The sequence below is a fragment of the Pterocles gutturalis genome, unplaced genomic scaffold (genome assembly GCF_000699245.1).
Source record: "Pterocles gutturalis isolate BGI_N339 unplaced genomic scaffold, ASM69924v1 scaffold16854, whole genome shotgun sequence".
Classification (NCBI taxonomy): domain Eukaryota; kingdom Metazoa; phylum Chordata; class Aves; order Pterocliformes; family Pteroclidae; genus Pterocles; species Pterocles gutturalis.
Genome location: NW_010131057.1, coordinates 48988 through 76594, shown reverse-complemented (window position 1 = coordinate 76594; position 27607 = coordinate 48988). Strand labels below are relative to the sequence as shown.

At 40.0% G+C, this 27607-nt stretch overlaps 1 protein-coding gene across 1 annotated transcript in view; it reads left to right on the top strand.

The window, feature by feature from the left end:
- The window catches only part of MKL1 (megakaryoblastic leukemia (translocation) 1), a 46219-nt gene that overhangs the window by 3349 nt on the left and 15263 nt on the right, over positions 1-27607 (top strand). Inside the window, exon 2 of the mRNA XM_010080466.1 lies at positions 14978-15043. Coding sequence (XP_010078768.1) covers positions 14978-15043 — 66 coding nt within the window. The remainder of the gene's footprint in view (positions 1-14977; positions 15044-27607) is intronic.

The following is a 27607-nucleotide window of genomic DNA, read 5'->3' as shown; positions in this document are numbered from 1 at the left end:
AAAGGCTGATCTGTGTCTTCCTAGTTCAGACTGGACCTGAAGATGCTGTGGGAGATGTCAGAGCAATGCCTCATGCAAATGCATGGGTAAAGGAACATCAGAAACCAGTCACAAAATGCAACAGGTGTATCTCTGAATTACGGCCAGATATGTTCCCACAATTCAGAATAATTTATGCAAATAGTGTTCTGACACAGAAGAACATAGAAAATGTGTTGAACATATGGGGAGCTAACCTGCTGGCATTTCTTATGGCAAACCCAGAGGCACACCAAATGTATGTAGTTAGACTCCCTGCAGCCTTGTGCTGCAACCAGTCTTTGCAAACGTATAGCACAGCAACTGTGATTATGCTTAAAATGTATGAGGTGCAGTGAAGGTAAGATAATGATATATTAATGTGAGGTGGCTCAAAGTTGACAGTAAGATGTCAATTTAAATTTAATTTTGATGAATTCCCAGTGTGCCTTGTTTGACTGTGAAGACTTAGAGGTGTTTCGGGGTATCTGTTAACTTTATAGCACGAGTGGGAAGCTTAGGGAAAGGGTTAACACTGAATGACCAGGACTTTTATAAGTCAGTCATTATCAGTGGAAGGAGAGGCATAGCATTATCCCTGGAGTGGAATTCACATATTTTTTCAGTCCTGCTGCCCTAATGTGTTTTTGGTTTTTTTGGATATGACATGTTTTCCCCTCTTGGAGTTTACTGAACTATTCCTGTCCGTGTAATGATCCCCAGCTGTTGCTTTAGCCCTAGCTATTTTCATGCTGGGAATAGGAGGAGGAGGAGAGGAACAGGCTAGCTTGTTTACAACACTGTGATCTACTTCATTTGTCAAAAAACGGCTACTGTAATACTTTCTTTACCCAAATTTTAAGAGTTGTAGACTCGGATCTGCAAGAGCAAGGAAATGTAAGGACTCAACACACGCAGAAAACAGAAAGAATAGAAACTGGGTGTGGTGCAATGAGTGCAGCTGTCAGTAGCATTTATGCAGACAATGCTTTGAACTAGTAAAGATACCAAGTAAAATTTGCAGTGAGTACTTTCCTGCCCTGTCAGCTGAATTTTCTTCACAGTTAAACTGAGCTTCATGTTCAACAGCAGTGGTGCTGGGGTACTGATAATCCCAGCAACTGGGAAACATGTTAGTAAAGCTTGAAAAAAATGTGTGTGGCTTTCAAATTATTCATTATTTGATAATTATCTATTTATTTTTTGAAGAAAATATCTGTATTTATACTTTTAAACAATAAATGACTGATGCTTAGACTGCCCAGGAGCTGTTGAAAAGCTGATGCTTTTTTGAAAACAGAACTATTATACTTAAGCTTAGATTGCCTCTTTTGCATCCAGAAACAACTTCTGCAGTTAACATGCTTGTTCAGAGTCGTTGCCAGACAGATGTCACTGTGACGCTCCTGCCGAAAGAATATAAGAGTCTGTGGCAGTTGTGGTTTCTGCTTGTGTTTTTGGATCCACATCAGGCTGCCTGTGTAAATCTTATCTTGGTACTTTTATCATCTATAAAATCTATCACTGTTCACCTTGGATTTTTCAGCATTCTGTCACACCTGCAAGTCATTGATCAACAACTTAACGAATATCTATACCAAAAATAAGTGCCTGCTTAGATCTTCCCTTTCGTGCCCCAAGTCCTATCTATGCAGTCTTTCCTGAGCATTGAATTACTGATCTTGTCACCTGCTGCATCAATAAATTTTGATCCAAAATGTTAAAGCAGCACATTTCTTGGCAAGAACCTCTGCAGTCTATGGTAGAAAATGGGATATGGTTCCTGACATATCTTAGGTTTACCAAACGAAAAAATGAAGTGAGCCTGTGAGGCAAATTGTGTTCCTTTTTATTGCAGGAGGCCTGTAAGTGGATGCAGAACACTTTTTTTTTTTTTTTTCTTTTACTTGGGCTGGTGGAAGTAGATGCTATGTTTTTCCCTGGTGGTATGTAAAATTTACTAACCTGATACCTCTCCAAACCAAGAGCAGACTTGCAGTAGCTAAAGTATATTGCAATATGGTGATTACTAGTAGGGACTACAAAGTGGTTTTTGCTCATCCGTGTATTCACGATTTTTCCCGGGGTTCAATGAGGTGGGTAGAACTGTGCAGGTGACCTACTGTCTAAGTTTATTGTGTATATAATATAGTAAGCATTCTTCCAAGAAAGCAAATATTTTAACTTTCTATTCTGCAGTTCTGCCATCTAGACTAAAAGCTAACAAGAAATGTGTAAGAAGGTTAATAATAAGGAAGAGGATATATTGCTTTGGGACATTAATTCTTTCCAAAATTTACAGTGGAAATTGGTGAAATACAGGCTTTTTACACAATGTCATTTTAATACAGCCTTTCAGAAGTACACAGCTGTAAAGAAAATATTTTTGTAAAAAAATAGCTATTTGAAAGTGTTCAGTAGAAGTGTCCTTAATGGATTTTTCTGCGTGGTAGGGACAGGGATCATCTGTTGCAGCCATGCTTATAAAGACCTCATTTTGTGATCTCCATCCCCAAAGGCAGCTCATGAAGCCAAAGCACAGACTGGAGTCTGAGGGCCTGACACCATTCTGAGGGTATTTCCTGTAACAAGTCTGCTGCACTCTACCAGCTGACACATTTAACATCTTTTTGGTAACCTTCCTCATGGAAACACTTGTCGGAGCACAAATGTTGTGCTGCCTAGCTGGATTGTTGGGAGGCAACTGAGTGATGCCCTCTGGGTGACAAAAGGAAGAGATCCACTTTTGACTTTCTCTTTGTGGATTTCCCCTGGCTGCATGCTGCTACTTGTTTCTCTAGTGTTAAATGCGTGGAGACTATAGCTGTGTTTTTTATAGGAATTGAATACGACATTAGGTATGTTCTTTTGAAACCTATCTCTGCAAATTTGACAGCAGCGCTGGAAGCCAGGATGTACAAGCTCCCTTTGCGTAATTTGGTCAGTATTACAATCAGCATGTAACCTGTCCTTGCAAACAGTTGTGGGTTTTCTTTCTTATTTTGGTGAATGCTCTTTGTGATGCTCTTTTTCTTCACTTTCACTTTCCTAAGGTTTCACACCTCTTGCTGTATTACATGTATGTGTGAAAGTCCTTCTAAGCCTGCTTGCAGCTCATACCCTTTTCCATGCTCCAATGTCAAATTCTCCCTTTTCAGAAGTGGAAGGCAACACTGTAGAAGTAGACGCTAAACTGGTAGTACCTTTGTGTCTCACTGAGAGACTGTTTTACTGCTGCTAATAATAGCTGTCACATTGACTGCAGGCAGTTTAGAATGAGGATTGTGTCTTCAGGACTGACATATGACCGTGAATCTAACTGCAGTGGTTGCAAACACTGTCGCCATGTAGCCATCTCCCCTGCCTCTTTGCTGGAGGGAGCAACAGAAACGTGTCTGCCCTTCACTTGTTTTTGTTCAGTGTATTAGCAAAAGCCCACCTCTATTAGCAGTCAGAGAGAATCTTCCCCTGGGTGTAATGAGTGTGGGAGTACCTGCTGCTGCTGGCAGTCTCCTCTGTGCCCTTCAGTAGAGGACTCAGCCAGCAGTAACACTTTAAACATCTGCAGAATGTGTCCACCAGTCTGAAGTCAGTGGTCATGCAGGCCATTCTGGACTGCTGGATTTTTTTCAGTTTGCTGATTGACCTGTTAGACTGAATTATATTATTTAGATATTTATAGCTATGATAGCATTTAAGAACCACATTAAGCCTCATAGGCAGATTTGTTTTCAATGCTGTGCATCTTCCCTCATGGAAAAACCCAAGAAAGTCAGTCCTGGAAATCTGTAGCCCAGAGTTTTGAAAGAAAGTAAATATCCAAAGGGAAAGGGAGTAAAAAGTAGTAGATGTTGTATGATCACAGTTTAAAGAGTCTGAAGGAATTTGGTTTGCTTTTTATGTGTAATAGAAATTCTGGGGATCAGCTTCCATACTGGGTGGCTGTGAAGGAACTGATTTCTAATGTAGAGGGATATGATGGCCATAGCTGAATTTTGTAACTTTTTTACAGGTAGAAACAGAATTGTAATAGAATTTATACTTTAACTGTAAAGAAGGAGTCAGACAGCTGCAGTACAAAGGCCAGGATCTTTATTTGAACCTAAGATGTCATGATTGAGGCATGTGTTCTTTGCAGTCTTCGAGAAAACAGCAAAGATGTTTCTCACTACCATGAATTAAATAAATATTGTAATTCCTTGTAGCATCCACCTGAAATTCTTGCTAAGACAGGATGCTGGGGCTTGGACAAAAGCTGGTGGTAGGAATGCTAACCAGATAGGGAATGCTCTTAGTCTTTATTTTGCGTGTAATACGAATGCTGGGCAAAACCACTTTTGTCCCGTGAAATAACTGTCGGCACAATCAACCAACTAAAGCTGGGAGATGCTCAAGCTAGCTAATTTAAAATTAAAGGGCCAGCCTTCTGAGTTCCCTATATAACCAGTTAATTACTTCTTCTAAAGAACTGCTGGTTTTGTATTTAAATTTGCATACTTCTGAGTCCTTTTTTCTACCACTTGTGGAAAAACACATTTGCTCTCATTTGCATTTGGTTTCAGTAAACCAAACATCTTTAGGTGGTTAAGAATCTACAATGGTCTTGGAAATACAGAAATATTCCATGTTTAAATGGAAAACCCAAAAACACAGCTCATATGTTGAGGTGTCCCAGCTGTTGCCACAGAAGTTCTGTGGTATTTTGAGCATTAGATGATTTCTATCTGTAGAGGGTGCCCTGTGGCAGAAGGAAGGCTGAATCATTGGGCCAACACTGCAGTCTGAGAAATGTTTGAGGAAGTTTTTGGCCTTGATCTGAGAAGCTGTTAGTACACTGGAACGCTGTGCTGTAGCAGAAGTTGAAGTATGGGAGGTGAGCTATGAAGGAAAAATATTAGACCATGTCTCTTATTGCTGAAAGAGGCATGGAAGGATTTCCTCATCAATTTTAGTATCATAAACATGTCTAATCAATCATGTGTTTTATGGATGTGTCTTGGCACTGTCTCAAGATTTGATTTCTTTCTGCTTATTAGAAACACAAAAAAAAATACTATTCCTTGAACCAGAGTTTTAAATAAAATGATAAATTGTTCAGATTTTTATGTATCTCCAAACAACGTTTTTTCTTTTTTCTTCTGTATAATTTTTCAGAAAAAATATGAACAATTCTTATGTCTCAACTTTAAGGAAAATAAAAAGCTCTTTCTTCTTATACCTCTATAAGAAAAAAAATTGAAAGGGTTCAAACTTTTATTCCCTTGTGTAGCTTGCCTTTTGTGCTGTCACATTAGTAGACAGCTGTAGATCTGATTGTCAGGATATATCCATGCGTTCCTTCTTTTTCCGTCACTTGTCCCCATCTGCCACATCATATTAAATTATCTTGGAGAATTTCTTTCTAGGGTCTTCTTTGCAAAGTGGTTAAGGGCAATGTTAGTTCCTCCTTGTTCACCGTTTCATGGAAACATATAAATCAGTATAGACTGTGACTCAAGTTTATATGGGGAGTTGGGAAATTCTCTGGTTTTTCCCACCTCAAGGCTTCTTTTCCAGCTATAGTTAGTAACAATGTCAAAACAATATATAGATGGCATCAACAAGCACTGATTACAGATAATATTTACTGTCTTTCAATAGTATTGTGTCAATTTTAGGTAGACCTTTTCACCTAGGTATTTTGTTACAGGTCATCTTGTTGAATCATGCATAGTAGCCAGATTCCATAGATACACATATGTGCCTAGTTATTCACACGCTTAGTTTTCACCTAACCAGTATTACTGGGACAAAATTATTTTAGAAGAATTAGTACCCTGCACAGAAAGCAAACCAACTTTTCCTGTTGACAAGCTTGTTGCACATGTTTACATATTGCATATCTTACTAAATATACCAGGTTACATGTATTTCAGGTTAATTTCTTAAAGTCCTATTTTAACAGTTTCAGCAAGTGCTGAAGTGGACTTCCAAGTGCACCAAGGTTTTATGATAAGAGTAGGCTTCTATGCGTTCAATAGAAGGGCTTATGTACTAGTAGTAATATATTTATCTGATTTTAAAATTTTAGTATTAAAGAAGACAAAGCTGGCACTGCATTAAAAAGTAGCAATTATTAAAATGGCATTAACCCTCCCTAAATTTTACATGTTTATTGGAAATGGCAGGAGTTAAATAATGAGGAAGACTGTAAAGGCAAATGCTGTAAAATGCACAGCAACTGCTAGTTTTTATTTTAAATAAGCATAAAAAGAACCCTGCAAAATTCAGCATAACTTTTGTAGTAATACCCAAGTTTGCATATATTTAGAGTCATATACATGAGCAGCATCCGCAAAATAGACACATTCAGTTGTGTGCAATATTGAGGACTGAGATTGTAAACTTCTAAGACTATGAACTGGTTCTTCCTTTTGTGTCTGCACATTTTACCACCCCAGAACCTGACTTGAGCCTTTGTGAACTGCCGACAAGAGTAACTATTCTGTCCTGTCTGGAGGTTAGATCATATAATGTCGTGACAGACCATGCTACTGCTTTTGTTTGTTTTGTGATGATATGTCCTAACAAAACTAAAAATGCCTTAAATGGTGGCTTTAGCTTCTAAATACAGTTTTGAATTAACATTACTTTGATTTCCATACTGTATCAAATTTGATATGAAGCCTCAAAAATTACATGTTGAGGTAGCTTGTTGTTCTGTGCTGACGGTGTGAGCCAGCTACCTTGTGGTAATATATGAGGATGGAAATAGATACTTTTGCTTTTGATTGTGTATTTGCTTCTGACTCCATATTCTTTGTGGACCAGTTTCTTGTGTATTTTGGGATCTTTGATTCTACTAAATTAACCATATCAAAGAATCTGTATTTTTCTGTCTCCACTAAAAGAGCTATTTAATGCCTCATAACATTTACTAATTAAAAGATAATATATGCAAGTATTTCATCATCCTTTGAAAACATTTTTTTAAATGAGTCCTATTTCATATTTCTCTTCTGACAGCATCCTCCCAACAAAGAGGGACTATTGCCCTGTACCTGTGTTTTTGCTTCTAGTTGCCAAAACTAGCCTACTGGAACATGGTTATATAATAGACAATGCATCTAATATGCCAGCAGACGTGTAAGTTGCATGTCATGTCAATGATTTTATATGACCCAAGAACATTTTGAGCTGTAAGAACTTTGAAGAGTGTGATTTTATCAAGAAAAAAGCCCTTCTTGTCCTGAGAGTGGGAGTCAGTTAGTTTTCTCTCTCCTTCCTCTTTTTGTGTTCTTAAATGACCAGTCACTCCTTTTTCTGTACTTTTCAGATGCTTTTAAAAGTTTCTAGGCATTTGAGAACCTGAAGGCTTTTGGAAGTGCTGGATGGAAAAAACCAACCTAGTGTTAGGTTACCCACATTACATCCTTGAATTATTACTAGCACATCTACTGTGAAATATTTTGAAAGTTGTTGCTTTGGAGGTGAAGGATCTGCTCTGTTTTTTAAGAACCTCCTGATAGAGGTTTTACGTCTACGTTAGGCAGAATTGTACCACTGTTCTCACCTGTACATATTTTTAATGCTTTCAAAAGCTTAGTAAGAGGATAAGAGCAAAAAGGTAGCCGTGAAAAAACTTTGATGTCCTCTTTACTAGATCTACCTTTGATGCAGCTGAAAGGCTTTCTTGGTTAATCCTCCTGTTTGGCTTTGTGCCTACAATCCTCTCTGTTGGATAAGCACAGCTGGGTAAGGAGTTTATCAGAGTTCCCCAAACTGATATGAGACACCTGTCCATCTAAGCATATTGCTGCAGATCATGCTGGTTTGTGCAGTGCTGCTAAGAAATCCACTTTCATTGTTCATATGATCTGCAATAGGAACTGCTCCTGATCCTGGTTTTGTTTCCTGTTCAGGATCTGCTTCACAGACCTCTTTGGGAGGGAGAGTGATCCCAATCCTACTTCTCACAAAGATAAGACCACAGCATGAATATAAATAAGTGGCTTTTGCCTCTAGTGTGGAAGGTTCTTGTAACAGTTTGAGAGACCAAAACAAATTCTCTTGCTATTCTTTACCCTCCCAAACTCCATTTTCTCCGTAGTATGGTTGCTAAGGAAGAGATGAGGAAACTGCCTGCATTTTAATAGCAGCCATTGTTGCTGCAGTAGAGAAAAGAGGTAGTGAAATGTGAGATATCCTCACATAGTAAAGAAATAAACTTCTGCTTAACTGTCCCTTCGCCCAGGCTTGCTCCAAGCTATTCTTTAAAATGCATTGAGATTAATAGAATTGCGTGGCTGCTGTTCCAAACAACAGTGGATGCTTGCAGATTGTGAGGATCAACGGTGTACCTGCTGCTTCTCCTTCACCCCACAGAGGGGAACACATTTTTGGCATCGCCTTCCCAGAGTAGCGAACTGTCATATAATCCCTGCAGTTTGGGTGTCATTTACAGTCTGCTTCACTTAAATGCTTCTCTGTTAACTGCACAGTCTGCTTAAATGCAAAGCCAGTGTATATTCTCCATCAGCAGTTAGTGGATTAAAATGCTGTTAGGCTCAGAAAATTGCCTTTAAAAAAGGCCCAAAAAGTTGGCTTTTCTTTGTTGCTAACTCTCGTTCTTGCACATTCTGTGTGATGTGGGCGGTGTTGTCGACAGCACCAGAAAAACATAGCTCTGAGTGGGGGGAAAAAAAAAGTAATCCACTGTAGCAATCTGAGTGATTTTCAAAATTCGTTTTGACCCGTGTATGCTTGCTCATTCATCACGAAGTATAATAGCTGAATTTTTCTTATCACTTCTTGTGGGCACTACAAAAAATTTGGTAATACTAACCACTCTTTGCTGCTTCTGTACAGAAAGGTGTTGCAACTGGAGTTTAGCAGATGCTGCTCTTGCTGGTGTATGAGCCAGGATCTAATCTGGCTTCCCGTGGAAGCATGAAAGTGCTAATGTGAATTAACATTGCTTTTGTAAGCAGGCACAGCTGAAAAATGCTCAGAGACAATTTTCGGTGTGAGGGAAAGGTTTTCTCACCACATGTTCAACGGACTGAATTCAGTCATAAATGTAGGATATAACCTTCACTGGAAACAACGGCTGATGTGCTGCATATTCCAAAGCTGAATTTGGCATTAGCTACTGGTCAAATGTGACTATTTAATCAGAAACTAGGAAAAAAATTGTCTTCTCAAAGTAATTAGAATGGCTGCTGCTGGCCAAGCAATAAGTGGAAAGGTGGCTTCACCCTTCACAGCAGTAGTTACACGGCACTGTGGTATTTAAGTTAGAGGCCCCAGTGTCTCACAGACAGCTGTGATGATATTGTTCAGCAAATATCCCACATTGTCAAAGTCATCTTTTATGGTTGCACATTATAATTAAGTTGGTTGCATATAGGCTGTTGGTTTAGTCTAACAGGGTTATACAAATTGTACTGAAAAATTTAAAAACCTGAGTGGGCTGCAAATGGTTGCCTAGTGGCACGTTTCCTTAGGCTGTGGTCTCTGACCCTCACAAAATAAACCCAGTCAGACCTACTCAGTGCTAGGCCAATGAAAATTCTCCTAAGAAATCTTCGTCACTACTGAAAGGTAGAGGTGCTGATGGCTTCCATCTCAGCTGGCAGGCTTCCATCCCAGCTTGTTCTGTATTAATGCTGTCTTGAGAGTTAAGTGGATGCTGTAGTACCAGGCTTTCAAATGGGGTGTGCAGAGGTACTGAACAGCATACAAATAAATGACTGTGAACCCTTATGAGCATTAAAGTGCATAGTTTGCTTTTTACTGCTTTTGCCAACGCTTGCAGTTTCCTCAGTTTAGATAATGAAGTTAGGCTAATTTCACTTGTTCTTCGGTAGTTTCTCTTTCTGATCACATGGTTTATTGATTGGGTAGCAAGGACAAGTTTTTCTATAAGGGAAACTGCTTTCACTGAATTTACAAAATCAATAGATCATGTCTGTGAGCATACAGCGTATCTAGTTAATATGCAGTTTCTGTCTTGCACTCTCCCTTTTTACACGGGTATCCTAGTCTGAATTCCAAGGAGTTCTGCCTCCTTCAGCCCCTCTGTAGGGTTTCCTTTGGCTATAGCAGCCGTCCTCCCTTCCTGTTCTCTCCTACTGCTCATGCTGTCTGTTGTAATCCACTATATGGCTGTGCTTAATCATTACCTTGGTTGGGCAATGTTGAGGATCACTTGGGATTCCTTAGAAGAAAAGGTTTTGTAGAAATGTGAACACAAAGTCCCTTTGGCGGTAAGTCTGTATTCAACATAACATGCACAGGGCCTTACCACAAGCTGCAGTTCAGAGCTGCGTGCTTCTCTTTGCTAGTTCTTAAAAAACAGGAAATGCAGATTTTTTTTTTTTTTTGATTTGCTATCATAAACCTGTCCTGGTGTGTGACATAGTCTCAAAGATGAGATTTCTTTTTTTTGTCTTAAGATGATGAGATGCAGAAGCTGCAGTCTAGTTTCTGTAGGAGTTCTAGTCTATTAAAATGAAGTGTGGTTTAGAAATAGAAGGGCTTTCAGGTATGTATGTGTAAGGGCAGACATGCTGTTGCAGATTTAGATGACGAGCTGCAAAAACCACCTTAGCTCTTCATGAATATTTGTTCTTGCTACTCCTTACTAATACACCCCTGTACTATGACTAGAGTTTTAAGTGTCCTGAAAGTGTCCTGAAAGTATCCATACGGGTGCAGCCTCTGTATATTAAGCATATACTGCTCTGAGCTACCAGCAGCCATGAGCAGGCAGGAGTAAGCTCTGCTCTTGGAATGTGCCTGTGGGTTCCCTGTTAAGGGAATCTTTTATGGTAAGACAAACAAAAAATAATGATGATTTGCTGTATTTTACTAACAGTGTAACTCTATTGATAGTAGCTGTATTGCAATGTTATTTGTCTCTTAGTACACATACCGCCCTCAATTCTTCTCTACCTCTCCTCTTAAACTACTGACAGCAGGCTTCTATACCATCTCCCAGATTTCTCTGGAATGTTTTACTAATTATTGGAACAGTTAATTAGAGATATAAAAACCTTGTTCAAACTTTATTTCATAATTTTTCATACTTGTGAAATAAATTATGCCAATTTTTTGGCTGGGAAGGTCAGACAAGCATACAAAGCCTACAGAATGTTGCACAAAATGTGACACAAGTTGAATGAAAGAAGTGAGTAGAAGGGTACCAGCATGGAACTTACTTTCTACCCAGCAGAGATATCTCGTCTTTATATGACCTGATTTATTCCTGACTGAAAATTAATTTAAAGGTTAAGTAGAGGGATAAAGGAAACAGAAGATTGTTGGTTTGTGATTGAAAGACTTACACTCCAGTCTGAGCAACTGAATTTCTCTGGTCATTCTAGACCTTTGGCTGAGCTCCATGTACAACAGCCTTGGATTGGCTCTTGGGTCATATGTTAATCTATATATAGGATTCACACACTTGCACACGTAAACAGGTGATCTCCTGAATATATGAAATGGTGTTGGGAACTCCAAGTACTTATTTAAGCCAAAATGAATTCAGGAGTGAACTGAAGTAATCCTTTTTGCCCTCTTCCCTGCCACAAAAATAAGCTGTATTGGAAGAAAGTGCATTATGTCCTGATTATAACTTGTGCTTAATATGTATGTGTATGCATTCATAAATCCCAGGAATTACTTAGTGCCTATTAAAAGTATCCTGAAAATGACCTTTTTCCTATTCTCCACTGTGGTTCTCTTGACAGTTGCTACTTTCTTGCTGTGAAGGGGCATAAAGTTCAAAAATAAAAGGGGCATATAATGGGTAGAGAAAAAGGATAGTAGGTGGTAACTGATATAGAAATGAGATATATTTAGAAAATTTGTAAGGGAAGCTGAAGTCAGGAAGGGAATTTTAAGTCATTTGATGAAGTCTCTTGCTGTCTGACTGAGACTGATTTCCAATAAATTTGAGAACAGCAGGGAGACTTCAGAAGAGTGAAAGACCAGTAACATTTTGCATCACCACTGAAAAAGCATGAGTGAGTAAAGAGTGGCTAATCTGGTATCAGGTCCAGGAAAAAAAAAACAGAAAAAATGATAAAGAATTTAGATGGTATAAGAATAGCAGTGTAATCACACTGTTCAGCTTTTCAATTTGTGAAAACAGGTCTGTTCAAAAGCGATTTTTGTTGTTCGGATACCTGAAATTTGGTTGCTAGGAATTTTGTCTGGGTGTAATAGACTTTTATAAGGTCTTTAACTTAGTAGTGTGGTATATTTTAGTTTTAAAAAATAGATTTGATTTTAATGAAGTAGTGCTTAAGTGAATTAAGAACTGACTGTAATCAAAGGAAGCAGAAAAGTGTTTCTAGTTGGGATCAGCCTGGTGTGGTCTGGAAACAAATGCAAAATGGTAACGGTGTGGACAGAACAAAGATTAATGGAGGCATAAATCATGACATTAAAAAATGGTTTAGATCATTTAGGCAAACTGAGATAGTTGGGCAAAATGTGCATAAATACAAGTGAGGGCAGTGTTAGACACCAAGGAGCAAAAAATGTCAGCCATGCTTGTGTGAGGGAGTTTTTCACTGCAAATCACTGACTCTGGGAGGTAAAAGGTAAATAGTAGGTATAGTTGGGATTGGGAGGGAAAGTAGGTCCTAGCAAGTAAATAGAAAAGTGGCAAAAAGGGCTGCCATATATTGCTAGCCGTGTAAGTGGGAACACATGAGTAATAAACAGATTATCTGCACTTAAAGCTATGGTGATAGACCTGATGCTATAGGTCTGTGCATTGCCTGTATACATTTAGTGGGATGTGCTAATTTAGGATATGGAAATGAATCCCTGAAATGGCTCACTAGTGGAAATAATGCCACATAGTGAGAGATTTAATGTGCCATTACCTAATAGGGCTGAAATCGCTTAATGGCATACTGCTGCTGGAAGGATGAAGTCTCATTTCAACATTGTGTTAGTGTTAGCAAATACCTGGCTATACAGTCGTGCTTTTCAACTCACTAGCAAGATAAAAAACTGTTCCCCATTTTGGTTGGGATGTGGTCTCTGTCGTGTCAGTGAGTCCAGTGACCAGTCAGGGGAACAGGAGAGATGATGTGGGAAGCGAGAGATTTGATTCTGTCGCAGCAAAGCTCTTAGATCAAGTACTCATGTAGATGTGTCATCACCTGGTTCCAGTTTTGATCATCTCAAAATGAATCCAGCAAGTGAAGAGCTCTGTGAAGAGGTCAGCCCTGAGACTGCATTAGCCCTCACACTAGTGCAGAAGTAGGAGTGTGATCACAGGCTGGGTGGGAGGAAGAGTCTGGGACTACCAGTTCTGTTTGCAGTTTCACGGCCAAATGAAGGGCCTGTTCCTTCCCCTCTGCGTTCCCTCCTCTTCGCTCTGGCCCTAGGCTGATCCCAGACATAATTAGCATGGTGTGCTGTACAACCTCCCTCCCTCTGTCCTTTCCCTGTCCTAAAGGAAGTTGTTTTCTGCACAAAGTGCATATATTAAGAAATCGTAGTTTGGCTTAAGAAACAGAAGAGAGGTAACTTGGTTGCACGCTGTGTACAGAGTTACCTCCACAGGTAGGAAATATATTCTCACTGTCATAAACCTTTCAAAGAAAGGTACATGAAGAGCCAAGGGAAGTGGAAGCTAGACAAATCCAAGTGAAAATCCGTGCACAGTTAAGTGTGCATTTGAGTGAGGGTGATTAGCTGCTGTGCAAACAAGGAAGGAAGAGATGGATCTCTTGTTAGCTTCATATGAAGACCAGAACCTTTATTAGAATATGTATCTTAGTCAAATACAAACTTAAATAAGAGGTTGAAAGAAACATATAAAATGTGATGATGTGTGTAAGTAGATGAAGTGGTATCTTCTTACATTTTTTGATCCCTAGTTTAGGGAGTGTACAATTTGGATATAATATATTAAATTATTGCACAAAAAAAGTCCTTGAGAAAGGAAGCATAAGGGTTATAATTAGATTTTATGGTCGGACTGTAGAGTAGTTTTGCTGTCTGGTGGTTCTACTACGTTCCTGTGGTCTTCTCTTATATGGACTATACAATGGACATAAGCTTGACAGAGAAATTGAAATGAAAACAGGGAAGATGCCATGCCATTCATTCTATAATACTGTATATTGAGTATACTTAAGAGCCTGGGCTTGACTGCAGACAGGATTCAGTATCTATTGATGTTCACTCCGGTTTTCCCAAACTGATGTGTGTGCACATGTGCATGTGATTTTTTTTCTGAGGTTTTGTAAGGTCCCTTTTGTATGGAAATTATGACTATGCCAGAGATTTGCATTAAAAAAAAATTACATTTAATACAGGTAATGCGTATGTTTTATTACTCTAAAATAAATAGGAAAAATTCTAGTGATATGGGATTCCTTTTGCTGTGGAACAAGGACACTTCTAGATATATCCATGATATTTCACTTTCATGAGATGTTTCTGAAGGTGAATTTTTGAGTTGAGGAAAGAAATCAGCCTTGTAATTTAGAGTAATGACCAATAATTTTGTCATATCAATTTAATCTACACATGGTAATTAGAGTTTTCAGGAGTCATTAGCAGCTGGGGTGTCACTTTGTGTTTATTGCAGGACTGTCAGCCGGTGTTTCTCTTTGTTTGTTTTTTAATATTAATGGTTTGGAAAGAAGTTGGTGCTCTAGAAAGAATTAAGAAACAAGCCTGGCTTTGCGGATTTTTATCACCCTGCCAAGACCCTGTGCAACTTCCTCTCCCTATTGCCCGCAGCAGAATACGGAAACCTGACTGCTGAAGGCCACTTCTGCAATTGCAGTGGGGCAGGGGAGCAGGGTGGGAGGAGGGTCTTTTTGTTCTGCTGCTGGCTAGTGCCTTGACATCCAAGGAAGAAAACAAGATGCATTTGCAAATGTCTCTTCAGCTGTTTCTTGCACTGATGGGTTTCTTTCTCTTCTCTCTCTCTGCTGTTGTGCAGTGCTGCAGTTGAAGCTTCAGCAGCGACGCACCCGGGAGGAGCTGGTGAGCCAAGGGATCATGCCGCGTAAGTATCACTTAAACTCTTTGTCTTGGTGGCTTTGTGCATGTTTTTGAGTGGAGAATGGTTTCACATATGATTTGAAAGATCAGATTCTCTGTTTCTGCATGACAAACATCATATGTGAGTCCCACCCTGTCCCACCCAACTTGGTCCTTCTGAAGAGTTGGTACGGTAGGTGTGGGGCCACCTCCAATACTGAAGAGAGTAATGGCTCCAAGCGTAACTGTACTCCAAAACAATGTTTGTATTTGATCACAGTGGACAAGAGTGTTCTAGAGAACATTGTTATGTTAGAAGTGCCTTATATACTTGACACACGCTGGTAATCACTCTTTTAACAGGCTTCCTGCCTCTGCAGTTTCTGTTCTTGTTTGTCAGCTCCCCGGACCTCTGAGGCAGTTGTAACTCTGTATGTACATATTCCATAAACTGACTGAAAACAGGCAGTGCATACAAGGTGTTAACCAACAAGGAGCCCCGTTTTATGTTTGTAGCTAGAAAACATAGCTAGAAAGAGCCCCATGCGCATCAGCCAGTCCCCTTCCTGCAGGAGAAGGCAAGATCTGCAGAGCCAGAGAACTTCTTGTCTGGTTGGACACATAGGGTATACCCTAATGCCAGCCTTTAATAAATTCACCATCAGATTAGTGTTGGAGAAGGTATTTTTTGTTTTGTTCCCCTCCTTCCCCCCAAAATACAGAAAGATTTCTGACAAATAGTTTTGTCATGCTTTGGTACCTCTGAGCTAGATGACTTAAAGTTAACAACTTGAAGCAAGACCAAAGAGCAAGTGTTTTGTTTTTGAGGTCCTCTCAGTTTCACTTAACAGTTTTAGGAAAAGGCGGTGGGTATATGTTTTCTTCTTTCAAAAACTTTCCCCCTCCCCCATTTCACAAGCCTTATTTGAAGTCAGTGTAGTAATGAGGAGTTTCTCATTCCTTCTATTTCTGGGGTGCACACTGTAATATGACACAGTGATGTGACTAAGACTTTGCTAAAGGCGTAAGGTTAGGCTGTCAGCTCTCTCTCTGAATGAAGAGAACCTGTCAGCAGCACTCTGTCAGCTGAAGTGGCTCGCTGGAAGGCAGTGACATGCTCAAGATGTTTCTGGGACCCCTACTTAAAATTCTATTACCAAATCAAAAATGATTGTCCTCTCTGGATATAATACAGCATGCCTGTCTTTTTATTTTTACCTGGAAAACCCATATACGTGTTTCTACAGAATACACTTATTTGCTTTTGGATGAAAAACTAGTGTCCCAGTGTCTGGGCCCTTTTACAAATACTTCCCAGAAGAAAATGTTCCTGACTTGTTTGTGGTCTTCTGCTTTAGGTGGATATGTATGCAAATATGTATATGTTATGTTCAGTACTGGCTTTCTTCAAAATGTGGCTGGCCAAACTTGTGATTCCTGAGAAAGGGGTCTGTTTTACAGGCCCTTTGAAAATGAGGTCCTTGCAAGTAATTCAAGTAAGGCACCCAGAGAAATTTAGTCAGTCTTAGATTTGCTTAAAATATAGCCTAAATAACTAGTCTTTGAAGACTTGTGCCCTTCATTGTTTCATTTATGTCTCTTACATGTGAGTTTTATGACAGACCAAAGAAGAATGCTCAGTGAAATATCATTGTGAAAATATTGGCGACACATAAAAAGGTTCTTTCTGCAATGGAGAAAAACCACTTTAGCAGATCTGTTCTAAGCATGATTTGAAGTTAGTTCCTTCCAAGTCATGGTATCATTTACCCGTACCTGCCAACTGGAAATAACCACACATAGCTAAATATTTAAAACTATTTGTCTGAGCCATTTTTAATGAGAATATCAGATGTGAGATCAGTTGTGATACTTAAAGCAAAAGTACCATTTTTAACCCGAGAAGTACAGAGGATGACTAGGGGCCATGTTCCTCCAGAAGGTGTCTCAGAGCCATGACAGCTTTGCTTCTGCTTTCAGTAGTTCAGAAGAGACATTTTTACTTACTACTGGGAATGTGCAGGTATCCCGTATTCTTTCATCTCTCTGCCCTGTACCCAGTGTCTGTGGAAACATTTAGATACTTAGTCTTGTTCGTTTGTCATCTATTACTAAACATGGCTATACTGGGCCCCATGTCTCCCTCTTCAATTTGTTGGTCAAGAACCAAGCCCCACACAACCCTTTATGATGATTTAACAAAAATATAAAAGTGGAAATCCAGAGGATGGTTTGGGCTGAATTAAATGGGCTGGAGCTCTCTTTCCATGTTAAATGCTGGTTGGCTTCTAGGCTTTATTTTCAATCTGAAGAGCCTTAACACTCTTGAAAGAATTGTGGCAGTTGCAGTTGTATCTACATTAGCATTATAGCTTGTGTTGGGAAGGTGCTTTTGAAGTGAAGCTCCTGATTGCACCTGCCTACTGTACCTTGCTTTGCACCATTAAATTAAGTTTGAGAGTTTAATTGAATTGGGATGAAAGTAAACTGGAAAACATTCTGCCTACAGCTAATATGCGTTCAGTCCATGGAACCAGACTACAGCTTGTCTGGCACAACACCTCCAATTTCATCTTCACTGTAGAGCGTGGATGTCAGTTCCTCAGCATCAACTGTTTTCCTGTGCAGATTTGGTCTTCCTGTGCCATCCTACATGTTCATTTAGATTAGCCTTTAATACAGATCAGTTCCTGGATCTTGTAGCCAAACAGATGTGCAAAAATCTATGAAACAAGTATGGGAGAAGTGAAAGTTTTTGGCTTACATTAAAAGCTATCTAGTGTGCAAACTCATTTTGGTACCTTTGGTTCTCCTGTCTGCAATGTAAGTCTTACATGGTGTTTAGATTCAGCTCTAATGCTCTAATGTGCCCTGAGCAAGAAATTTATTTCATGCTTCCATCAACACAAGGTTTTTGGACACTGTAAACCTGACAAGTGGGAGAAGACACGTTTGTGTCATATTAAAGTGAGAGTCACACCACTCCTGCTTTGCTTGTTCAGAACAGAGCTGGGAATTGCTTGCTTTGTTTCCATGTGGAATTTTGTTTATGTGATAGAGAGGAAAGGCAAAAGCTTCAACTTTTTTTTACCAAGTACACTTAATCTTGCTTGAATAACCTTTCCAACCCACCAGCCACCTACAGTAGGGCTATGCTTCACTAAAAGATTAGTGTATTGTATGGAGAAATAAAGCATTTATAAGCAGTGTCAGAGGATTCAAAATAACTGGGTTTTATGCTTCATTAATTCTTCTTGATTTTCTGTTATCACTTTGCGTAACCTTTTACTAGTAGCAGGATTTATTAGTTGAAGATTAAAGTTCTCAATTGTCCATATAAAAGAGGTGGGAAGCAAGTCTTCATCTGCATCTGACATGTGTGATTTGACTAGAAGGACTGCATTTAGAAACAAGGAGAGCTGAGTTTTCATATTTATTCAGGTTTTGGCCTATTTTCTGATAGCAAAAAAAGCTTTCTACTTGCACTATTTGCATTTTTTCTAGCTATGCAGAGATTATTTTCATCTTCTCATCCTCATAAAATGCAAGCTAAACAAAATCTGTTGTCTGTGCCCAACTCTTTGAACTCTGTCATGCTGTAGAACAGTCAGATGCTGTCGAACAGTCAGATGCTGTCAGTTTTTACAGTGTCGAATTTAAAGGTTACAGCTGTTACAAGGTTTTTTGGGAGAGTATTAAATGCCCAGTTTTCCACCCTGGAAAAGAATGTGTAAACCAGTAGCTAATGTACATCTGGGTAGAAAGACATGTGGAAAGTATCTTCAACTGAAAGAGCAAAAATTTTTAGGGGAAAGATGCTTGGCAAATGTAGCAATACTCTGCTTTGCAAAATATGGTGTGCTTTTTCTCTTTTGCAAGGTTTAAAGCTTCACATGCCTGTTGTTTTATCCATCAGGGGATCCTGATCTTTGACTTCTTGCTGCAAACACAAAATACAGGCAAGCATACGAGGTTGTCATGTGGCATAATTCTGCAGGAAAGCTGTTGTTGTGACCATCAGATTCACCTAAGCAGGCAAAGCAGAAGCAGAAGATAATTTCTGGGAACGTGCTTTGTGTTGCTTTATAGCACTGCTTTATGAATATCTGGAAGACAGCACAGGCAGGCTTTGAAAAGGGTATCATCTGGACTGAAAGCTAGAATGAGGGTAGCTGCAGTACAGGCAGAGAATTTCCAGGAACAGCTTCTTTGCTTCAGTGTGTTGGATATTTGCCAGTTTTTGTGCCCACATCCAACTGCTCTGAATGTATGTTTGCAAAAAGGATGGAGTTTGTGCTGTTTTTCTGGTGTGACTGTTTCTACAGGTGCTGAAGTGTTTCCGTGCTATAGGTCTGTGTTACCAACACTGTGACACCGTTATCTGCTTGGACATGCAGCCTGTTAGTTGCTTGAGCATGTTTTGGAATACAAGATTTGTGAATCTTGTACTGCTGGGTTTCAGACTCTTCTGAGGAGAGTGTATTTTATCTCTGGACTACACAAGGGGAGCATGTCATAGTTTGATTGCAACATGTCACACGATTAGGAATGATTGTAATAACAGCATGCAGTCTAATGATTGTAATCTCATCAGGCCTCTCATATCACTAGCTGCATTTTTTCTGTAGCCATAAGGTTAATGGAGAAAATGTAATATTAGTTATAAAACTAGAATACAGTATTTGCTTTTTGGGGGGGCTGTGAGACATTGCTTATAATTAATTCTAAATAAATTGCCGTTTACTGAGGGCACTTAGTGATTTAAGGATACAGAGCACAGGTTATGCTTTGGCATATCAGTATTGATCATCTAGGCAAACCTTGTAACTGGTCTTCTGCATCCAGTACAGCTGCCATCACAAGAAAACAAGGATCTTTGAGGTATTGATTTCAGGAAGTGAAATACTTGCCACCTGTTAATTTCTAAAGTTAAACCATGTCTCTAGACTTTAACACCTTAACCCCAAAATTTATCCATACATCCACACTTGTATAGGGTTGCTAAAAATTACATTGCTGCTTTAGCCTTTACTTGATAGTCTAACCACTTCTCAATTTTAAAAAAGTAATTTGGTTGATGAAAGTTATGCATTTCCAACTTCATTGTATAGCCCTATATTTAATATTTTATTCATGTTCATATTTTTTTATTAAGCTGCCAGTTTTAAACCTGCAACTTGACAATATAGTATATGGGGTGGTAGCTGAAGGAGACCTCCCCTTTGAGGATATAGTCAACTCCTGGTTCCTGCTACAGACAATAGCTACAGCAGAACGTATAAAATGTTGTCAAAAAAACCCCAAAAAATCTAGCTTTTAAAATTGTTTGATTGTTAATTGTGAAATAGGATCATCTTCTCATGTATGTCAAGGAAAGGAGAGGCTGTAAGCTGTTGGAACATACACATTTATCTACATGTGCAGTATTTTTCATGGCAGGAACTGTTCTGCAGTCATGCTGATGACTTGAGGTTCAATTCTTAATGTCTTAACAATATTCTGTCTTCTATGTAAAGGGTAGGATGCTATACCTATGTGGAGTTTTACCAATTCAGAAGTGTTGCAGTGCAGCTACGCAGTCGACATTTCGAGATTGTTGTGTCAATTTATTTCAACTACAGATAAACCGATTGCTTTAACACCCCAAAAGAGCTCTTCCTGCTTTACCTACCTCTGCTGCTTAACGTTCCTCTGATTCTCTTGCTGCTTTACATATCAGGTCTTTGTAGTGACGTTCCTTATAGTTTTTGGAATACATTTAAAGTAACAAAACCAAAATTCAAATTTTTACTTCCATGCCATCTGATGTCTGCTATTCTGCCTGTTAGTGACTGCTTCACTTTCAGACCTTTTTTTCTGCCAAACAAGCTGAAACTGCACTTTCATTTACGATAAGAAGTTTAAAAAAAAATGCGTGGACGGACTGTAAATATTGTTACTCCCAGACTTGTTTAATTAAATGTCCAAACCTGTAAAGTCTTAAAGATCTAAAAATAATAACTTTTTTTTAATACTCCATTTAACCTTTTAAACCTTGCTGTTTCCTGGTTCATTGTGTACAGAATGGATTCTAAATATAGAAGCTGCAGCAAGACTTTTGATATACTTGATGTTGTGCTCTGAGAGTAAGGCTGGAACACTAAGCAGGTATCGTAAAGCAAACGAAAGCTGTAGAGGACACTTGCAGCTGTATTTCTGTTTGTGGCATGTAGACAGAAATATGTAACTGGTTGTATTTTAATTTGATCATCTGTCTGTAAACCTGTGTCCCAGGAATTATTCGCTGGTTCTTTGACTTGAATGTCCTCTCTTGAAACACAGTTTCAAAGCCTTGAAGCTTTGTGAGGAGTCCGTACATTTAAGTTGAGAGCCTCATTGTCGGGGGCCTAATAACTGCACCTGGTTTGTTTATATTTTCAGATAGCTGTCTGTGTTTGTTCTCCATGTGTTTATATCATCTGTGATTAATAAGACATGGTCGGAGTAGGAAAGTTCATTGTGTTAGTAATGGAAATGTGCTGTTTGCCTTTTTGAAGCTGTAGAAAGAAAGGGCCATGCTCAGGGGTTTAATAGGCTGCATTTAGTCCTTGATCCCTGAAATGATAAAAGATTTAACTCTGACAGTTGCAAGAGAAACATAATAATTCAGAGAAGTAAAATCTGGTATGTAATACAGCTTTTTTCCCTTCATGTTCCCGCAGTTGTCTTGGGTTCATTCTTGCTGAGGAATAGTCTCTCTTTTTTCATCTCATGGCCCCATAACTCCCCCAGCCTGGACATTCCGTAAAGTTGTCAGAAGAGTTCGCAAAGGGTGATTATCCATCCAAGAAGCAGGCATGAAGTTTTGTCTAGGAATGCATGGATCAAAAGGTTTCCGGTAGAAGTTCCTTATCTCCTTTTTCCTTTTCAGTTTGGAGGTGGCATAATCCCAATTGTAATGAAGCTTCATCATTTTTATTTTTCATTTCAGGATTTAGGTGACATCTTTTGAATGCCAAGAGTTAATGAGGATGGATGGAGCGGGTTATACATTATCCGTTTTTGCTGTAAATGTTCTTTGACACAAAGCTGTAGCCATAGCCACCCGTTGATCTGATAACTGTTACCATGGGTGACAATTTCTATTTTGCTCCTAAAGAAGGTGAACTTTCTGAGAAATTACACATACTCAATGTTGAGTCTTGAAAAATCTTAGCCCTTTCCGTCAGTAATTTTGCGTGTTTGCTGTGACAAGCCTACACTTTAGGCTTTTCACACAGAACTAATAAAAATCTTACACACTTCAGTTGTGTCGTAAAAGGAGGTACTGCTATAATAATGTTACTGACAGTTTTGCTGAGTTGTGGATGTGGACATCTTCTCTGCTATATCTCTATGGATTGGAATAGTTTGGTAATAGGGAATATTCCATAAAGCCGTAACACTGTAACTGTAATGCCATGCTGTGGCAGTGCTGACAACAGTAACAATGTGGGGAAGAACCTTTCTTCAGCTTTTCTTCCCTTTGAGACTAGAAACACTTGTAATTCTGTAATAACAAAGACATTGTACTTTAAGGGTGCCACTGAAGGGCAAAGCTGCATTTGTTTGGGTGCCAGACATGTGCTTCTCACCTTCATAAAAATATTTGGATGGGGTTTTTTAGGTCAATCATAATTTTGAATTTTCTGAATTTATATATTTTGGCATTTGAATAGTCACAATTTAACAGTTGTGGCTTCTTTTCTTACCCTTAACTTGATACTCAGATCTTAGCCTTCATCCAAGAGCTCCTGCCAGTGCCAGGGATATGAAATAAGCAAGAACTCTCAAGTATGATCAAGTCTATGTTCCAGATGTGAAACTCTCTGGAGCTGCGTGAGGAGAAAAGGGTGCTGATGGAGATCTCTTTTCTCTCACCTGTGTATTTCCCACCCCCTGTTCATACTTCTACAGCATACTGCTCTTTGATACTGCCCCACTAGCAAGATGACAGCTGCTTCTGTGCATGCGGACCATTTTTTAAATACTTTTTTCTTCCATGCTGTATGGAAATTCTTTTTGGAAGCGCGGTGAAGATGAAGGGGGGGGAGGGGGGGAAGTGCCAAATGCCTTGATCTGTGGTTCAAGTTTTGTGTCTCTCACTAAATGCTACACATCAAATGCTGTGGGGTGGGAGCTCCACCCTGAACTGACAGAGGAAGTCACCAAGCCTATTTGCAGCGCTTTATCTCATCTTTTTACGAAAGCATAGTAAACAAGAGAGAGAAACTAGAATTTGGTTGAGAGCAAGGGCAGAGAGCTGCAGCAGAAGACCTTCTGCTGTTCTGAATTTCATGTCTGAGGCTGGGTTTGGACATGACACAAGCTTCTCTTTGTCATAGCAAAGGAAGATTTTACCTTTCCTTCAGGAACTGGTGTAACTGAAGAGCAGAATACTTGACTCAGTGTTTTGAATTTAGCTGTAGTCTTTCTACAAACGTTGCATGTTGTCTGGCCAACTGATTTGCAGTTCAGATATCACAGTGTTGTCTATGATGAGCTAGATACTATGGCCCAGCAAAGTTCATGTGCCAACTTTCCTTTGTCATAGATTCATAGAATCATTTAGGTTGGAAAAGACCTTTAAGATCAAGTCCAGCCATAAATCTAACACTGCCAAGTCCACTGATAAACCACGTCTGATAGCCTCCAGTAGTCATCTTACCAATTGCAAGGAGGTTTGCAGCCTCTCCTTCTCCCTAGACACTTGAGCTGTGAGGGCCTGTGAAGACCCTTTTGCCTTTCTTTCTTCCTTTTATTTGGCTGCTTGCAAACCTTGGTGTCTTCTGTTGGCTGCACAAGCAAATGCAGGATGTACAGATATTTTGACCTCTCTTTCTCAGCAGTTGGGCGAGTCCCCTTCCACTGCTGTTTCATTCTTAGAGTGACTGAATTCAGTTCTGATTCCACTTATTTCTCACACTAGATAACAGGAACTTGAAGATCTGCATATGACTGTCTTTGAAAGCTTTGCAAAACTAAAATTTGTTTTTGTATGCTGCAGGGTAAACCCTGAAAAGAAATGTTTAAATTCTTTTGCCTGGCTTTTTGTCTCTGCTGTTACATTGGAGATTTGGGTTTGATTCCTGGGCCTTCACTGCTTAGAGCAGTGCCAGTTTGATGCTTTGCAGCAACATCTCCCTTCATTCACATGTTGCCATCTTCAAAATGTGACTTGGACTGAGGAAACGCTGAACTCATAGGTTGCAGTTTTGGACCCTGTTTCATAGGAATTAATACATTGCTTTGAAGTGAAGATTAGCATCTTCAGTCTCTATGCTTTGTATGGAAAGCTGTGCATCATCATAGATGGTCCTCTGTGCTGCTGCTTAACTTTGGGAGTCAGATGGAAGGACGATAGTTGCAATGTATAGCTGCATTTTTGAAGCAGGGTGGAGGCACAAAACTGTTGCATAATTGATCTCCAGGGAGATTTCTCATGGTAACTAAGGGTGTGACCACAGATACTAATGCTTCAGGAATTCTGGTGATGAAGCATCAAGATGCTCCACAATAAGTAGCAGAGAGACTAAAAAACTAGGATGTATGTGGTAGGAATGTCATGAGATCCTTGCTAGCCAACCCGTCTGTGGTAGGAAAATCATATCCTGCTGTCAGTCATCTAAAGGTGATGGTTACCAAGCTCATCCCTATAACAGTAGATGTTGCAAATTGCCAGACGGTTGTCTGAGTGAGACAAAAGTATTTATAACTCAGTGAGGGGCACCTGCTGGACTGTGTTTTCCCAAACTCTTTCGGTGATGCTATTGTCCCTTCTGTCACTAAGCCTTTTTTAATACTTTTGTGCAACCATTTGTAACATGAGGCTGTTTTCTTCAGGTGGGTGGGGCAATCTGAAGACATGGGGACCGTGGTTTTTTGGGTCTCCTGCTGCAGTGGTGGCTTTAAACCCAGCCTCTCGTTTCTGACTTTGTCTGGCAGGGCAGTATCTGCTGTTTTGCTGACACTATTATTTGTGGAGCCGTGCTGTAAACTAGCATACCAGTCTAGGTTAAAATAACTCTTTCAAAACAACTGTGATCTGAGTCCACAAATGGTTTTGTCAGCATAACAGAGGGCTAACATGCTTTGTCCCAGGCCTAGGTACAGGAATGAGGGCAGAAGCTGTAAGCGCAGTTTATTGAGGATGAAAAATACCACGCGTGTATCATGTAGCAACAAAATCAGAAAGGCAGGCAAAAGGTATACCTAACTGAAACTGGGCATTGCAGAAGTTAATTCTGCATTCTCAGGTATCTCAGTAGCAGAGAAATATCAATGAATTTTCTTCTGCATGTAGTGGGAAACAAAAACTCTCAGCAGCAAATACTACTGTTGTAGTTTAGTTAGTTCTTTTTTTTCTGGCAGTGCTCTATTCTCATAAGAGGCTCACCCAAAGTTTTGCTAGCAAAGCTAGCGAAGCTGGCCATGCAGTTAGACAGATCAATGACTCAAACAGAGTTAAATAGTACCTCTTTTTGGGGAGGGGCGAGTGACATAGGGAGGTCCTGGAGTTATTTTATGGTGACTGTTCCCTAGTACAGCTCCCTGTCCGGTATGAATACAATGGGAGCATCAACGGCGAGGCAGAAATGAGTGATACACAGAGGAGGGGGAAGAAGAGGTCTTTGCTTAAGCTAGGCCTACCACCAGATTATACATTTGTTGAACTGTCTCTCCTGGAAGTCAGGGTGATAAATGTCTTTTTGCACTTCTTGGGTTTAGTGAGGTGCTTGACACAGGCTCACCTGACGTTTTTGTAAGCGAGCAGGGACAACTCGAAGCTACATGTCCATCTGGTGAGAGAACAGTATTGGAATAAAAGCTTGGTGTCAAACTGGGAGATGTGTTTAGCAGGCCTTTCGGGTGGGAAGGAGAGGGTCCGTGTCTATAACACTATTCAGTATTTTCAGTAATTTGATGTAAACAAGAGAACAGTGTGCATATTTATTAAGCTTGGAGGTTAATAAGCTGGGAGGAGGACAGGACTGGGACTCACAACATTTTCAAATAGTGAGGACCTCTATGCACTGGGACAATTTCTCTGCAGTAACATTGCATTTTTTCGTGAGAGGTCTTCAAGAACAGGCTAGACAAACTATTGTAAGGAATAGTTTAGTATCCAACCTGATCAGTCAGGAAGAATGAGGTGATTGGTGCTTCTTCATCACTTTCTGTGATTATATCTGCTGCTTCAGATACCAAGGGCTGTGGACGTGAATCCTGTGTCAGTCATAGAAGTGCTGGCCCATGCTTACCTGGTTACCACTTCTTCTCCTCCTCCAGCTAAGCCACTCATTGGTGTACACTGTCAGAATGAGCCAGAATAGCTGATATGTCTGAGAACAGTAGAGATTTGTTAATATGGTAATTTTGAGTGGAATGGATAAAGCAGCACTCAGGTGAGCAAGCCAGCTGTGTACGAGGGACAGGAATAGTTTTCTGGGATCAGTGCCAAGGGCTGGGAAGGGCAGTGGTGGGAACTGGAAGAGGGGCACATCTACATTATGGGTCTCCTGTCAAGCTTACCCGGAGCCTTACTGCTTCACAGAATCACAGAATGTTAGAGATTGGAAGTAACCTCGAAAGATCATCTAGTCCAATCCCCCTGCCGGAGCAGGAACACCTAGATCAGATCACACAGGAACGCATCCAGGCGGGCTTTGAATGTCTCCAGAGAAGGAGACTCCACAACCTCTCTGGGCAGCCTGTTCCGGTGCTCCGTCACCCTCACCATGAAGAAGTTTTTTCTCATATTCAAGTGGAACCTCCTATGTTCCAGCTTGAACCCATTGCCCCTTGTCCTATCACTGGATGTCACAGAGAAGAGCCTGGCTCCATCCTCCTGACACTCACCCTTTACATATTTATAAACACTAATTAGGTCACCCCTCAGTCTCCTCTTTTCCAAGCTAAAGAGACCCAGCTCCCTCAGCCTTTCCTCGTGTTCTTCATAGGATTTTTCTTTTTTTTCCATTTTATATGGTTAAGTAAGCACTTGCTCCATAGCTCTGGCCTATGTAGTAATTTCAAGGCAAGAAAAATATGCGAAACTTAGTTAACTTTGAATGGAATAAGATTTTACATAGACACCCTCTTCTGACATGTCATAGACTCATAGAATGGTTAGGGTTAGAAGGGACCTTAAAGATCATCGAGTTCCAACCCCCCTGCCATGGGCAGGGACACTTTCTACTAGCCCAGGTTGTTCAAAAGGTCATCCAACCTGGCCTTGAACACCTCCAGGGATGGGGCATCCACAGCTTCTCTGGGCAACCTGTTCTAGTGCCTTACCACCCTTATAGTGAAAAATTTATTCCTAATATCTAATTTAAATCTACCTTCCTTCAATTTAAAGACATCACCCTATGTCCTGTCACTACATGGCCTTGTAAAAAGTCCCTCTCCAGCTTTCCTGTAGGTCCCTTTTAGGTACTAGAAGGCTGCTCTAAGATTGTGCTGGAGCCTCTCTTCTCTAGCTAAACAACCCCAACTCTCTCAGCCAGTCCTCATATGGGAGGTGCTCCAGCCCTCTGACCATCTTTGTGGCCCTCCTCTTGACTTGCTT